This window comes from Mustela nivalis (assembly GCF_964662115.1).
Source record: "Mustela nivalis genome assembly, chromosome: 13".
Classification (NCBI taxonomy): domain Eukaryota; kingdom Metazoa; phylum Chordata; class Mammalia; order Carnivora; family Mustelidae; genus Mustela; species Mustela nivalis.
Genome location: NC_139032.1, coordinates 88161658 through 88177177, shown reverse-complemented (window position 1 = coordinate 88177177; position 15520 = coordinate 88161658). Strand labels below are relative to the sequence as shown.

Genomic DNA, 15520 nt, shown 5'->3' with positions numbered 1-15520 from the left:
TAAATGTTCCAAGTAATTTTTATTTTAGAATACAAGAGAGGTACAAATGTATTTACAGTTGTACATATACAATCAAATAATATATATCACAGTTTCGTAAATATCATTTTAGATAAATATTTACAAAGTTAAAGTGACCATTTTCTGGAAGTAGAACACAGTTTCTTGAAAACTCTATACATTTTATACTTTTCTTTATTATTATAGTTTTTTTATTTTACAAAACGCCCTACGGGAGTTCTGGTACACGACTGCAAGGTGGGACAGGAGACACCAGAGGGCGCCCACGGCCAGAGTTTGGGGAGACTCGGGAGGAGGCAAGGGAGGGTGTGGGTTGGCGGGGCGGACACCCCCCACCGCCCCCACCACCAGGATCGCGCACTGCCTGGGAAGTGCTTTCTCCGCGGAGAAGCCGGTCTTGCCCTCTTCCCCCAGGAGTGTGGCCAGGAGGGGAAGGGACGCTTCTCCTCCCTGAGCAAGAAGTCAGAGATGAAGGGGAGGAGACATGGCTCCAACTATCTCATTTTTTACGGATGGGGAAGGGGGAAACTGAGGCCGCAAGAGGGCCTTCCCCGGGTACCCCAGTGGATTTCCGTCTGCACTCGCGCTCGGCCTGCCCGGGACACTGCACCCTGCTCGTGCCTCGTCCCTCCCCAGGAGCCGGCTTTGGGGGTAAGGTGGCCAGAAGGAGAAAAGGGCCCGCCTGCCAGGGAAGAGCAGGTCTCGGGTCTCTTCTGGCTGCCCCAGAGCCCCGCCAGCCCCCAGCTCTCAAGATCGTGTCGGTGACTCGCGACACCGCGGGGCACCAGTCCCAAGAGGCAGCCGGAGGGGCCGTGCGCGCACCGGCCCGCTGCCCGCCTCCCGCCCCCAGGCTCCCCGCCCCCGCTGAAGCCCTACCACCCCCGAGGGATGCCAGCCCGGGAAGCCGGCTGGACAGGTGTGCCAGAGCGCCCCCGACGCCGGGCGTGGGGACCCTCGAGGAGGAGACGGCCGAGCAGCCGCCCCAGCCGGGTGGCCCGCAAAAGGGACCCTGCCCCTCCGTGTCCTCACCTGCGAGACGGAGCGCAGACTGTGTGCCTAGGGGCTCACTTGTTGGGACGCACCTACAGCGCCGGGCGCCGGGCCCTCTGCGGCCGGGGTGGGGGTGTCAAGAGAGGAGAGAACAGCCCCGGCCCGCGCCCCGCGAGCTGGAGGCGGGAGGCGGGGCGCGCGTGCGCGAGGAGGCGGGGCGCGCGTGCGCGGCGCTCACAGCACCATGGCCGGCAGGTGGTGCGCGGCCGCGGCGGCGGCGGCGGCGGCGGCGGCGAGCGCGGGCGCGTGCGCGTGCGGCGCGGGCAGGGCGGGCGAGTGCGGCTGCAGCGCGGCGCTGGGCGGCCGGTGGCGCGCGCTCTTCTGGTGGGCGCGCAGGCCGGCCAGCTGCGAGTAGGCGCTCTGGCACACCTGGCACTTGTAGGGGCGCTCGCCCGTGTGCAGGCGCACGTGGTTGCGCAGCGTGGACGACTGGCTGAAGCGGCGGTTGCAGAAGCGGCACACGAAGGGCTTGTCCAGCGTGTGGATGCGCATGTGCGAGCGCAGGTTGCTGCGCGAGTTGAAGCCGCGGTGGCAGATGACGCAGCGCATGCGGCCCGCGGTGCCCGCCGCCGAGTCCGCCGGGTGGAAGTCCTCTGGCCGCGCGGGCAGGGGGCGGGGCGGGGGGGGAGGAGAGAGCAGCCTCGTTACGACCCCGCGCCGCCCGGCCCCCGGCTCCCGCGCCCCACCCCCAGGCGCGCGCTCCTCCCGGCGCCCGGCCGGTCCCGCCCCGACCGCCTGGGATGCGCGGGTCTGAGCAGGTCCAAGAGGAGTTGGACTCCAGACCGTGCTGTGTGACCTCGGGGGCTGAGTGACTTCGCCCCCGAACCTCAACGTCCTCATCTGTAAAATGGGTACCGACTACAACCTCGCGGGGCTATGCACAACTTCCCGAGATGATCATAAAAACCTGCATTTGACCTCCCTTAGCCTGTATACGGGAGGAGCCTCACTCAAAGTAGCCATCTGTAAATGGCAGGCTTCCATAGAAAGCCTCCCCCCCCCTCAAAATAAACCCTTTCATTTATTCATCCCACAAATATGTACTGACTGCCTACTATGTACCAGGGAACTGCGCCTCACCTTTCTCATTGCTGAGATGGAGGTAATGGTAATGGTAACATCCCCCCATAAGCCCGCTGTGAGCATCAGAGAAATTACTGTTCGTAAAACATTAGCTCATAAATAGTAGTTCATGAGCCTCGGGTTCTCCCTCTAACCAGAGTTCACAACGGTTTTATGAGGACCCAAGTGGGGTGATACCTGTAAAAGGTTCAGCTCAATACTTGGTATGAAATAGGTCTTGGGCAAACGGTGTCTATCGTGATGACCAGTGTCCCCCACAACACACACACAGGCACACTGTACCCCACCTTCATTCAACAGATTAATACCAAGCGCCTCCACCAGGCCCTGCACCAGGGACAGAGGGAAATGTACATTGTCAGAGCTGGAAGGGGATTTAAAGATCATCTCAGTTTGGGACCAACATCTTGCCTTTACAGATGGAGAAACTGAGACACAGAGCCCTTCCCAGGATCGTACAGCAGAACGGGAACTCAATCTAGGCTCCCACCACGGGGCCCTTACTCCTTCTGCCTCTCGGGTATCCTGCCCACCCAACCTGCCCCCAGATTATTTTGTCCAGAAAACAGTGCCATTTGTGTCCAGACTGTGGTGGTAGCTCTGGGGGGTGTTGGCCTGCTTCAGCCAGTAGCCTCACGGGCCTGATACTGCTGGAGATTGAACCCGGGTCCCTGGACACCAGGAGCGTGCACAAACAGGTGCACGTACTCACTCACTCTCTCACTCTGGGTTCCACGGGTCCCTTGTCATTGTGGCCTCACAGAGGCTACCTACCATGCTTGTTCTTTTTCTGCTCCTCCTCCAGCCCGGGCACACCAGGGATCCCCAGAAAGGTGTTGTGTGAGTTTCCATACCACACCAGCAGCTCCTGGTCAGGCGGGATCATCTACGGAGAAGAAAGGCAGATAAGATCAGGGAGGCAGCAGCCCCAGAGTGAGAGTCACGGTCTCACACGTGCCCCTGCAGCCGGGGGGTGGGGGGGTGGGGGGGCAGCTGTCCTGCACCTGCCATGGAGACGTAGATCCAGTCTTGGCTCCAAGAAAGCCACACGGGCCATCGCTAGCAAGCTGCTGGAACACAGAAGGCCCAGGGATGCGCAGCCCCTGCCCCCTCCCTACTTCCCCCTCCCAGCTCAGGCCTGGCCGGTTCTGTCCTAGCTGCTGCAGCCGCCCAGCCGCATAAGAGTTCCAAAGTGACAGCAGCAGAATGCAAGGCTTGTAGCAAGGTGAGGTACTGGAAGAAGGAAAGCTAGAAAACGTTTCCTTTCTTACTGAGGGGAACCAGCGTCAGCCAACCCTCTGGTCGGCAGGACTGAACCAGATGTTCCCAAGGAGTGTGGGCTGCAGGGCACCCCACGGTACTTAGTTACATCCTGTCTGATAATGTTCTGGAAACATCTCTCACACAAAACGCCCACAAGGCAGCAGCACGCCCCGTGTACCTCTCTCCGGATCACAAGCTCTGTGTGACTCCGTGCACACGGCAAATGCTAAAAAAGAACCACTGGGGTGGAGGAACCCCCCCCCCCCCGACCTCAGGAAACACTGAGGCACACAGCCTGGAACAAAATCCATTCCTGCAGGACGGAACTCGACAGATGGTGACAGTTCTCTGCTAATCCCAGGGAGGACCTGCACCAGGGAAATGGGAAGGCCCCTGGGAGGAAGGGGTTTGCAGTGACAGTCCCGGGAGGCTGTGGAAGGCCTGCTCCTGGGGAGGCACGGACCATAAATCCCTCACTCCAGGATGTCCCCAGGGGCCCATAGGCCTGTGGTGAAAGCCAGTTAGCCCTCCCAAGTGGGGAACCTTCAGGCCCCAGCCAGCTAAGACAAATGAGAGAGATGGGGCGTCTGGGCTGGCTCAGTCCGTGGAGCGGGCGACTTTTGATCTCGGGGTTGTGAGTTCAAGCCCCACACTGGGTGTAGAGAAGACTTAAAAATAAAATCTTTAAGAAAAGAAAAGACTGTTGAAAGAGCCACCACCCTCCCAAGCCTGCACCCCATAGACCTCAATTTGCCACCTATCCTGGGGGTCACTCTGGGAGCTTCCCAGGGAAATCTGGCCACACCCAGGCAGCAACTGGTTTGCTTTCCTCCTGGGTCCTCAGCCGCCTCAAAGGAGTTAAAGCGCCAAAGATTCCATCTAGGGGTATCTGAAATCACACAAGAATGGGACCCCCTCTTTTGGGTTCCCTGCTTACAGAGAAGGCCCACGCCTTCCATCTGACTCTGGCCTGCCACATGCAACACCCTTCTGTACCACAGCTTCTTTCCTCTGGTCAGAGGCAGGAAGACCCTCAGACCACCAGCCAGCTCTGCTCGACGCTGAAAGGAGAGGGGCAGGAGAGGAGGGGTGGAGGAAGAAAAGTGTGAGGGGGTCTGGTCACGGCCATCCTCCTGAGGCTCAGCCTGGGGCCACACGTCAAGCCCTCGGGGTCAGTGAGTGACCGGAAGCCAGGCAGAAAGTGCCAAACTGGCTCGGAGGTACAGGGTCCAAATGTGGACGAGTCACGTACAGTCCCTGAACCCGAGGAGAATTCGGTGGCCCCTCAAAGAGAGCACACAGGTTAGAGTCTGGCACCATATGGCCAAAGTCCTCGAGGCCATTCACGGTCATGGCCGTTGTCCTGGGGGTCAGCGGGGCAGAGCTGGAGGCCCTGCTGGAAAGGGGACGGAGATGACAGAGGTTTCGTGAGTCCCCCAGAAAAGAGGAGGAAGGAAGGGAAACACTTAAGATCAGTTTGTTGCGAAGGAAACTGCTCCCTGTGGGAGGGTGCCGATGGAGCCTGGGCCCCCGGGCCCCCGGGTGACCTTAGGCCAGCACTCACCCCTCTCAGCTTGTGTCCTCAAGTGAGGAGTTGGGGGAACGCGATCCCTGAGGTCCCCCAACTCTGAGACTCTGATTGTAAGTCACCTCGGACACTGTGCGGGCCCCTGGCTTCGATGTTCACAATCAGGGTTCTTTGAAAGCACCCAGCCCCCCCATCAGACCTGTCTGAAGAGGAGACAGCACTGGCAGAGGTCACACACGTCAGGGTCCACCTGGGCTCCTCACCTGCTGTGCAAGTTGCCTTCCGGTGCTAGGCCTCTGTTTCTGGGACTATAAAAGAGGGACAGTGCCCCTGCTCAGCCTCACGGGGTCAGGGCTCAGCGGAGCCGTGTGCAGAAAACTTTGCAGGGTGGATGGACACAGGAGCGCGTGTTTTAATTTTCCCTGAGCTCGCCAGCATCTCAGGAAAGTCCCCCAGTGCTCCCCACAGAGCCTGCAGTGTGGCTTGGGGCCACCGGCACAGTGAAAACAAAACCCAGGGCGACCGGTGGCTTTGCCGTGAGGGACCAGCAACATCACAGGCGAGGCTCCAGTGCCACTGCTTCCTGCTTTGCTGGGGCGCGGGGTGGGGGGCACCCCCAGGGAGAGCACAGATGTGCAGAGCAGGCTCTGCACGCCCCCAGCGGATATGGCCCTGAGGTGCACCTCCAGACTCTCAGCCCAGGAATCAAATATCCACATCAACACCAGCCTTCTTATTGTAATGGACAATAACAATTGTTATTAAATGTAAATTGGGGGCACCCGGGTGGCTCCCCAACCCACTTGGCCATCCCAAGTCAGACGCTTTACAGACTGACTTTGGCTCAGGTCATGATCTCAGGGGTTCCGGGATCAAGCCCCGTGTGGGGCTCCGTGCTCAGCAGGGAATCGGCTTCTCCCTCTCCCTCTCCCCACCCTGCCACTCCCATGCATGCTCTCTCTCTCAAATAAATAAATAAAATCTTTTTAAAAATTAAAAAAATATATAAAATAAATACCACAACAGCCTCTGCCTTCGGCTCAGGTCATGATCTCAGGGTCCTGGAATCGAGCCCCGCAACGGGCTCCCTGTTCAGCAGGAAGCCTGCTTCTCCCTCTCCCGCTCCCCCTGCTTGTGGTCCCTCTCTAGCTCTGTCTCTCTCTCTGTCATATAAATAAATTAAAAAAATCTTAAAAAAAAACAAAAACAAAAAACAGCAGTGATGTGTGAGAAGCCAAGAACTCTGGGTTTGCACAAATTCCGATTATTATTTAAAATCATTGTTTGGAATATGATTTTCTAAATGAGCGCTTCGATACTGACTTTTAACATTGAGTGCAGCATTTACTTACTAACACATTTTTTGCATGGACTAAAATTAATCTTCCGAGTTCATTTCAGAAATCAGAGCAACGATGCAGACACATTGACAAACCCATGTAAACAGGTGAGGGGTCGGGGGAGGCGAAAAGGGACTCTCTCTCCCACCCTGGACGCCCAGCCACGGTGGCCAGTTTTCTGAGCTTCTTTCCCCAGAAGGGTTTGTCATTTTGAGTCTATTCAGAAATGCTGATTTAAGGTTGGTGGGGAGCAGCACGACAGGCAGAGTGGCTTCTACTTTTTCATATGAGAGATATCTGATTTTTTAAAAAATAATGAGCACACAGTACTTTTTATACTATCTCTATGTTAAAGAAAGCAAATCCGGGGCGCCTGGGTGGCTCAGTCGGTTAAGCATCCGTCTCTAGATTTCAGCTCTGGTCTTGATCTCAGGGTAGGGTGAGTTCAAGCCCTGCGCTGGCTCCACTTAAAAAAAAAATCTATTAAGAGGAATCTACTGGAATTGAGAATGGCACAAATATCGAGAAACCACCAGCACTGGGGAAGGTCGGAGGTGGAGTCTGTTGGCCCTTCAGAGCTCTGAGCCCCTTTGAACTCAGCGACAGCCCCTGCCCTGGGCGCCCAGTCCCTACTTGCTCATTGGTACCCCCCATGGGATAACCAGGAGGAGCCTCAGGACCAGCAGACTCTGGGAGATGCTGGCACTATTGTCTGCAGGTTCCCAGGGTCCCGGCAGCTGAGCCACTACGCGCAAAGAACAGCTACTGTCCCCCTCCTGATGCTACTGCTTCTTTGGCGCCAGCTGTAACTGACAGGACCCTGCCGGGACTGTCCTTTGAGGCCCGGAGAACCAGAATCACAAAGGTGTCCTCTTCGAGACAGCAGGGACTGATGCAGGACACACAGTAAACCAAATAATTCCCCCAGGAAACGGAATCCCGTATCATAAAATCCACATCCCCGAGGTTCTGGGTGAGTATCGGGACCGGAGTCTTCCCTCGACAAATCATGTAATCTCTCAGTTCCCGCTTCTGAACCTTCCCCACCAGCCCAGCCATTCTGTCCTGCCCCCTTTCTGAATTTTTATTATAAATGGAAACCGATCTGGTTTGGGTTTGTTTTCTTGATCTAAATGTATGTCACACTATTGAACACACTCCCAGGAGTCTTGGACACCTTCCCTTCCCCCGCGGGCGGTGCAGAAACCCTAGTCCAGAAGGATCTCTGTGTCATCTGGACGAATATCAATTTCCATTGTACCACAGATGTCCTGACACACCAATTAATAGAGTTCCAGCAAATACGTATTGATCGGGGAGGCCCCACGGCTTGGTGACCAAGAGCTCTGCTCCGGGATTCAAATCACAGCTCACTAATGCCCTGTGATCTCCTTGAACCTCAGTTTTGCCATCATTAAAATGGGGAGAGTAATAGTATCTTCACAGAGTGGAGAGGACTCGAGTTTTAAAAACTTGCTAAGACTTTAGCATGATACCAGCAGGGGATAAATGCTCCGTGTATTATCAATGATGCTTATTATTAATAATCAGGGTACCCCAACTGCGTCTGCCCCCGAGCAACGTCAAAAGGAAAATGGTGCCAGGAAAAGCAAACATGGTACTCAGGGAGCTGCCATATAAAATGTTTGGGCGTTTGAAAGGAAAAGGAAAGCTTCGGGCACAGTAAGCTGCCAAGACACTGGGAGGGGAAAGACTGGGAATTATCTTCCCAGCTCCAGAGTCCAAAGCTCTCATAACTTAATTACTAAATCCTTTCCTTGCACGGAGTTTTGGCATCAAAGGGTCTTGCTTCCTGGGGTAGCTGGTTTTGTTTCTTTGGGAGAACAGGGGTCTGTGTGTCCCACCCCCTTTCGACCCAGTCCCCATCCCCTGCAGAAAGACTTACTCATTCGACACCAAATGATCACTTGCTATGCGCTGGGTGCTTTGTAGAGAGGCCATTTTAGGCCTTTCTACAAAGGCCTACCTCACACTATAGTAACTTCTTCTGTGGTTGAATCTATGGGTAAAATGCCCCAGGAACAGCGTGCCGTAGATCCGGCCAGATGCCAGTCCCGCCTGGGGGTTCTCCACTGACTGGCTGGCCTTCCAACCCTGTCTGCATTTGGAGGGCTACTATTTTGTATCGGTGGAAAATTGGAGAGCAGCGACAGTGCATCCTGCTTACCAAATAAAGATGGGCCTTCCCATGGTGGGGGTGAGTCACGGGAGACTTGTAGGGGTAGATAAATGGCAGTTCTAAGTGACAGAAAGACTAAGAAAACGGGTCGTAGCCAAGGCCCATCTCCTCGAATAACTCGCACGAGCACACAAAACAAACAGCCCATGTATCCTGGAGACTTTAGGGAGTGGCCTGGAGGAAGAGCAATTTCTTCTGCTGGAGCCTAGAAGGGCCAGCGAGCCCTGGTCTCTGCCCAGCGCACGGTGGGTGGTCACACTGGCCCAGACGCACCCCTGGTCTGGTAAGTGGAATCTGACATGGCCACACGATGATCTGAGAAAAACTGCCACCCCGGGAAAAGTGTCCAGCTTTGCTGATGAAAAGCGAAATGACCGTAACGTGATATTTTCTGTTTCCTTGTCCCTCACTCAAGCAGTCCCTGCTTCACAGGCTTGCTTACCTCTGGGGCAAAGCATTGACTGGAAATTCAGGGTATCTCGCTCGTGTTATCCTGCATGAATCGATTTCTTTTTCCTGATTCTCTTTTATCAACTTAAATCCCAATAAAACGTAAATGACTCTAGGGTTGCCTGGGTCCTTTGGCCCCAAACCACACGAGCATTCCCACGATCTCTCATGTGCATGCGTGTGCATCTGTCCCTGTGTACGTGTGCGTGCACTTGTGTTAGAGAGGAGGAATGGAACGACTGTGTGTCTCCCATCTCCTCTGTATCAGGACGGCAGGGAAGCAGGGAGGATGCGTGTTTGAGGCTGGGAAGACGGGGCTGGGGAGGATCCTGGAGTTACTCTGTGCTCCAGTGAGATTCAGCCACACCTGAGGCCGATTCCTTGTTCCCACGGGGTGGCGGCTCAGCCAGATGGTCACAGGAGCCACCTTTGGCCTAGGTGCCTGGGCCATTCGGTCCTACCGTCACACAGCCCCAAGCTATTCCGCGTCCCCTGAATGCCAGTCCAGAAACGGGGCACCTTTCTTTACCCTCCACTTCCTGGTGCTCCCAGAGTCTACCCCTCAGCTGGGACCCCCCTCCCAGGCCACACCAGCACCCAGGCAAAGACCATTCTGTTGTCATCCCTGGGAGATTTCCTGGAGCCTGGTTTTTGAGGGACAACTGGACCCCAGTTCCAGAAGCTGCTAGGCCCCAGTGCCCCCCAGGCCTTAGAAAGATTTGAGGCTCTGAGTCCCAGGGAGAAAAATGGACCAGAGGGAAGTCATTCTCTGTCCCTGGGAGACTTGCTTCAGACCTCTCCAAAATTCAACCAAGGCTAGCCCCACTCCCAAGGGAGGACACTGCCTCTCTCCATTAGTGTTCTCCACCAGCGGAGTGGAAGCAGGAGGTCCAGACAAGTTGGGGCTGGGGGAGGGGGAGAACATCCCATCCACACCCCCACACTGCACTCACCCCCAGTCTGCCATGGGGAAGGAGGACAGATGTCCCGCTCCTGGGCCAGACGCTGAGCATCCTGCCAAGAGACCCTGTCTGGAGGGTGCCGACAGCCTGGCCCACCATGGCTACCACCACTTGTCTTGCCTCAGCCCCTCTCTGTAGCCCAGGAGCTTTTCTGCCTCTGTCCAAGGTTTCCCTACTGGGAACACCTCCTCTTCCATCCTCCTGAACCTTCCCATGACCTGGGCATGGTTTAGCTACTCTCAACCACGGGATATGATATTTATCTGCAGCTACCTTTCCCTTTCCCTCGCCTCGAAGCAGTTCGATCCAGCACAGGCATTAGCACCAACATCTCCCCCAATGCCTGGTAAGAGCTCCCGAGTCCCCCTGCCACCAAGTGAACCCCAGCCTCCTTGTCGGCAAACTGTGGATCATCGCAGAACCCTCCCTCGTGGATTAAATACACAAAGATTATAAGGGATAAGGCATCCACAGAATCTAGGAGACACCTCACACAGCGCGTGATCTACGTGTCACAGCCGAGACTTGGAGTCGTGATCCGCTTCAACGTCCCATGCGTGCAGAACAAGGAACAGCATGCAGCGAAAATGCTGCGGACACGATGACCTCTCTCGCCTTCAAATGCTTTCCCCATGTCTTGCTCTCTGTATCTCTTGGCTTCTGAACCTCAGGACACCCTAAGCAGCTATCTGGGGACCTCAGAGCAGAGGGACTCATGACATTCACAATGGCCTAAAGTCAAGAGTTCCATACTTGCTGACTTGCAGTGCAGAAAACCTGCCAGGATGTTCCTGCTCCCAGAGACCATGATGCCTGGGCAGGGCCAGCGGGGGCCGGCATCGGTGCTCCTCCATTCCCCCCCTCCCATCAGAACCCGGACACGGCTGCCTGCACCCCTTCTCCCAGCTGCCCCCTGGCTTCGTACACAGCAGCGCATGCACTCACCTCGATAGCCTTGTAGAAGATACTGGTGCCGATCTGGACGACCTCCAGGTTCTGCTCCTGTTCGTTCCGCGCACACTTGATGTAGGTCATCCAACTCCGGTGGTCCTCCTGGCTGGCATCAATGAAGTAGCGCACTGTGCCGTCCTCATTGAACACCTGCGCGCAGGTAAATTAGGGACAGTGAGGCAGGCTGAGCCACCTGTGTCCGGGCCAGGCCCGTGCTGCTGGCATATCAGCCTATGCTCCCTCTATCCCCACAACAGCCCCAGGAAGGGCTCTATAATCGTCTCAGCTTTCCTGCTGAGAAGGGGGGTGGTGGCTCTGGGCTCAGAGCTGGAGGCCAGGCAGCTAGAAGTGACCAACAGGGTGTCAGTCTCCAGGGCCCCAAGGGCTCCCGCAGCCACGTTCTGCCCATCTCCGGAAGGAAAGGGTCTCCAAGGGATCACTGATTCGACAAAGTGCCATCCAGCTAATTCCCTGGGGATGCAGATGTGCTCCCCAAAGCAGCAGCAAGCACAGACCAGGAATCAGAGGGGGACCCAGGAGCCTGGAGAGGGAAGGCTGGCTCACTGTGGCACCCTGGTCTGGCCCAAGCCCCCTTGTGGGAGCTACCAAGAGTACTCAGAGATCAGACTAGAACCCAACTTCCTAACCTAGCAACAAATGGAGACGAAAACTACTGGCCCAGGTCTCCAGGGAGGGAGGAGGTGAGGTCAGGACAGGTGTCTGGACCATTGCCGTATTCTCTTCCTCCTGAGCTGTCACCAGGGGCAAGATTTGTGACACTGGGCTTCTCTCCAGGGACTGTCAGGTGGGGGCTTGGGGGGAACCCATGGAGGGAAGGGAAATGAGATTAGGGAGAGGGTGCGCCTGCCAGCCTGGCCCCTGAGTGGTGAGAGCCCCAGGGGGGAGGAAATGCTTTGGGAATGGCTTTGTCCTCAGGGTGTCCTAAGGATGGCCGTCCTGACATCTGGCACTGTCGAAGGAGAGGAGGGTCAGAAGCCGGGGTGGAAGCTTCTCTGAGCTTCAGTTTCCCTCTGGAGAATGGGAATAATAATTCACAGGTGCTGAGATCATTTGGTGGCATGCGGGTCACTGACTCAGAAAGTTGACTCAACACCAATTTGTCCCCCGATGATTTCCAGTTGTCACTATTCTGCCTGGGCTGAGAAGCCCATTCCTAGGAAGCAGGGGCCCCTCCATTCTCCATGCTGGCCACCCTCACCCCCAGCTCAGAGGGGGCTTTCCTTGCAACTTCCTCCGGAGGAAAAGAATGCAGGTCCTGGGAGGTCTCTTTGGTTTCCGTGCTGTCCGCAACTGCACTGCAGGCTAGGGGCATGGCTTCCTGGGGCCTCAGCGCCCTCCTCTGAAGTAGGGCCAACAACAGTCCCAAGGGTTGGCCAGAGGAAAGAGTATCAGAATTTCCAAACAAAGGCCTTAGCTGTCTTAGCTGGGTTGGGGATGTAGCTCCAGGCACAGGGCGGCAGGCAGCACAGGCAACCAAGCACCCCAAGATCCCAGCAGGGGCGACAGGGACAGAGTGGCGGATACCTACCTCCCACATCAGGTTGTTGTTCTTGCAGATGTCCACGTGCTCCGGGGCGATGATGCGGCCGGTGAAGGGGCCCATCTCCGTGCCCGCCTTGATCCACGTCTTGGAGAAGATGCCGAGGCCCTCGCCGGGGATGGAACTCTGCGCGATGATCACCTCCGCCGGCAGCACCAGGCTGGACAGCTTCTGCACCTCTGTGACCGCCACCGGGGGCAGGGGGACCGGGTAAGAGCCTGAGGCAGGGGATGGTCGGCCCTACCCGCCAGAGACTCAGGGCGGTCCCATCCGGCCAGACCCACCTCAGGCCCGCCCTGGAGTGACTCGGGAGAAGTCACTGGGGTGTGTGTTTGTGTGCGGTGGAAGGGGGAGGCGACGGCGGGGTTGGGGGGTGCTCAGCGCAAGAGTCGCCTCCGTTTGCAACCCGGGAACGTCTGTGCCCTCCGAAGCAAGAGGTGCTTTGGGGCTCATTTCTAGGAGCTTTTATTGTTTTTATTTATTTATTTACTTATTTGGGCTCTCCACTAATTCTCAAAGCATCCACAACCTCCCTGACCCCCACCCTGTAAGATTTAAGAACGACTGTGCCCACCGCAGCGGGCGGCGGCTTTACAAATGGGTAAACGGAGGCCAGCTTCCAGGAGGCGGTGATCATCCAGCCTGGGATCGCCCTTCCGCGGGACAATCCGCGCTCACTGCGCCTCCCTGCTCAGAACACGGGGCGCTGTCGAAGGGCCCCGGATGCTGCCAGGAGCTCTCTTTTCTGGGGTGCGGGAGGCCCTGCGCGTGGGGCCGGCTGGCGACTGCGCTGGGAAGAGACCTCAGGCTGCGGGAGGGGGAGGGGGGGGGCGCGGAAGCTCAAAAGGAACACCGGCTTCGGCGGGCCGCCTCGGGGCGCTCTCTGGATGACCCCGGGCCCACCTCGGTCCTCCTCGCCGCCCAGGAATCCAGGTGCCCTAAAGGGTGGCGCCGGACCCCCGCCAGCCCTGAGTTGCCCTCTGGGCGGGAAAGAGCCCGGCGGCCCCCAGCCCCCTCCCCACCCCCTGCCCCTGCCGGGCCTGGCAGCCGGAGTGGGGGCGGCGAGGCGCACAGGGACGGCCTCCGTGTCTTACAAGGTTCCCCTCTAAGCTACCTGGGAAAATAGCCGGCGAGCGGGCCGGCTGAAAGCGGGGGGGTTAAACGGTGTCCATTGCGGCGCGGCCGGCAATTTGTCACGCTGTTAAAGTGATAGCATTCATTCGGCTCCATTCGAAAGAAATTGCTAATTCTAAATTCATTAGCCCTGGAAGAATGCTGTAGCAGTAAATTGTAGCTCAATGCGGAGAGGACTTGTTTAAAAGGGGCCGAGGAATTCCCCTTACAAAAAGGGGGGATTAGATGGTTGACATAGCGTGAATGGAAGTGGAATTAGTCTGCACGGTGAATTAAGAGAGGAACAGAAATCGTCACCGGGGAAGAGAGGGCGACGCGCAGAGATGCCAGCGCCGGGCAAAGATATTGTTTGCAGGTTGATGAATGAGGAATAAGAACTTGAGACATCTTAAAGAAAAGAAACTTTTCTGGCTCTCTCTTTCTCTCCCTCGCTCCCTCCGCGGCTTTCTCTGCCGGCCCGCCCGCCCTCCGCCCCCTCCCCAGCCCCCCTGCCTTTTAAAGTTCTCGGTTGAAGTGGGAACTTTCTCGGGTCAAGCCCAAGTTAACTAAATGAATTTTAAACCCCTTCTTTTTGAGTCAACTGCTATTACACGCCTAGTAAGGCTTTAAATGCCGGGAACCCGCCGGCTCAAAGGGGTGAGGGGCGGGCCGGGGGGCGCCGGGGGCCGCAGGGCCGGGGCAGCCTGGACGCGGCGATCCCTTCTCTGAGCCGCCGGGGGCGCGGAGCGGCTTCCTGCCCCGCCCGGGCTTTGGCTGCTCGCGCCCGGGTTCGGCTCCCGGGAAACTGAGGCCCACCAAACAGCCGCGACGCCCCGTGTCCCTGCCGTGCCCCGTGCGTCGCCAGGACGGGAACCCTGCGCCGCCTGGAGGTTGGGGGAGGGGGGGCGACCGGCCTCGACGGCGCGACTCACCGCCGGAGAAGGACTGCGCCAGGACCTCGGCGGTGAAGGCTGTCTTGGGGCTGGCGTGGTGGCTCTTGTCCTCGAAGAGCTGCTCGCCCAGCACGTTGCGCCAGCGGCCGTACAGGAAACTGTGCAGGATGTCGGAGGTGATGACCTCGGCCAGTGCCAGCCCCGGCGCCTTCAGCCCGGTCTTGAGCACCAGGGCCTCAGCCGGGAGCACGGAGCCCATCATGGGCGATCCGGGGCTCGCCGGCGCCGGGGACGGACGGCCGGGCGGACACGGGGATGCCGCGGGCGAGAGGGGAGCGCAGGAACGAGAGAGGAGGGCTGTGACGGAGGAGGAGGAAGAGGAGCAGGGGGAGGACGAGAACGAGGAGCGGGGGGGTGGGGGGAGGACGCAGGAGGGAGCGGGAGGCGAGGCGGGCTGGGAAGAAAGTGAACCAGGGGGAGCCAGGCGGAGAGGGAGAGAGAGATGGAGAAATCAGCAGAGGTGGCAGAGGCGGCGCGGAGGGCTGGAGACACAGGGGTGGAGGCGGAGGCGGGTGCGGGGGGTGCAGGGCGGGTGGGAGGCGGGCGGCTGCAGAGAAACGGCGGCGAGGGGTTCCGGGACGCGCGCTCGCCTCTCGCACACCCGGCCCGGACGGTCTTCGCCTTGGCAAAAGCTCAGCGCCTTTATAGGAGCCGCAGTGACCCTCCTAATTGGTTATTAATGACCCCCTGACGTCGGACAGACTTGTTGTACCCGGCCGGGCTCGAGGAGCCCTCGTCGCCAGAGCTCAAGGGGCGGGGGCGCGCGGGCGGCTTGGAATTGTCCCTTTTCGCTCCTCCCGCCCCTCCCTGGCCCTTCCTCTCCGCCCCCCCTCCTCTTCCTCCTCCTCTCCCCGTGGGAAGCGCCGGGCTGGGAGGGAGGCTCAGCCCCCGGCGAGGAGAGGAGGGGACGGAGCAGGGGAGGGGGCGTGGGGAGGCTCGCTCGGACTCCAGGGACCCGACTGGGCAGGAGGGACGCCTGGCCTTGGGCCCTGCCGGCCCGGAGCTCACCCACCAGCCCAGGGCGGATCTGCACTCCTCATCCCGG

The 15520-nt window shown here is 58.1% G+C and overlaps 1 protein-coding gene across 1 annotated transcript; it reads right to left on the bottom strand.

Annotated features, from left to right (window-relative positions):
• On the bottom strand, positions 1–14677 carry PRDM12 (PR/SET domain 12; the record flags this gene model as incomplete). Its single annotated transcript, XM_082696038.1, has 5 exons — positions 1–1664; positions 2929–3040; positions 10843–10998; positions 12398–12588; positions 14455–14677. The coding sequence occupies 5 exons, from the start codon at positions 14675–14677 to the stop codon at positions 1246–1248; spliced, it is 1101 nt and encodes a 366-aa protein (XP_082552164.1). The 3' UTR covers positions 1–1245.
• Between the last annotated feature and the right edge of the window lie 843 nt (positions 14678–15520).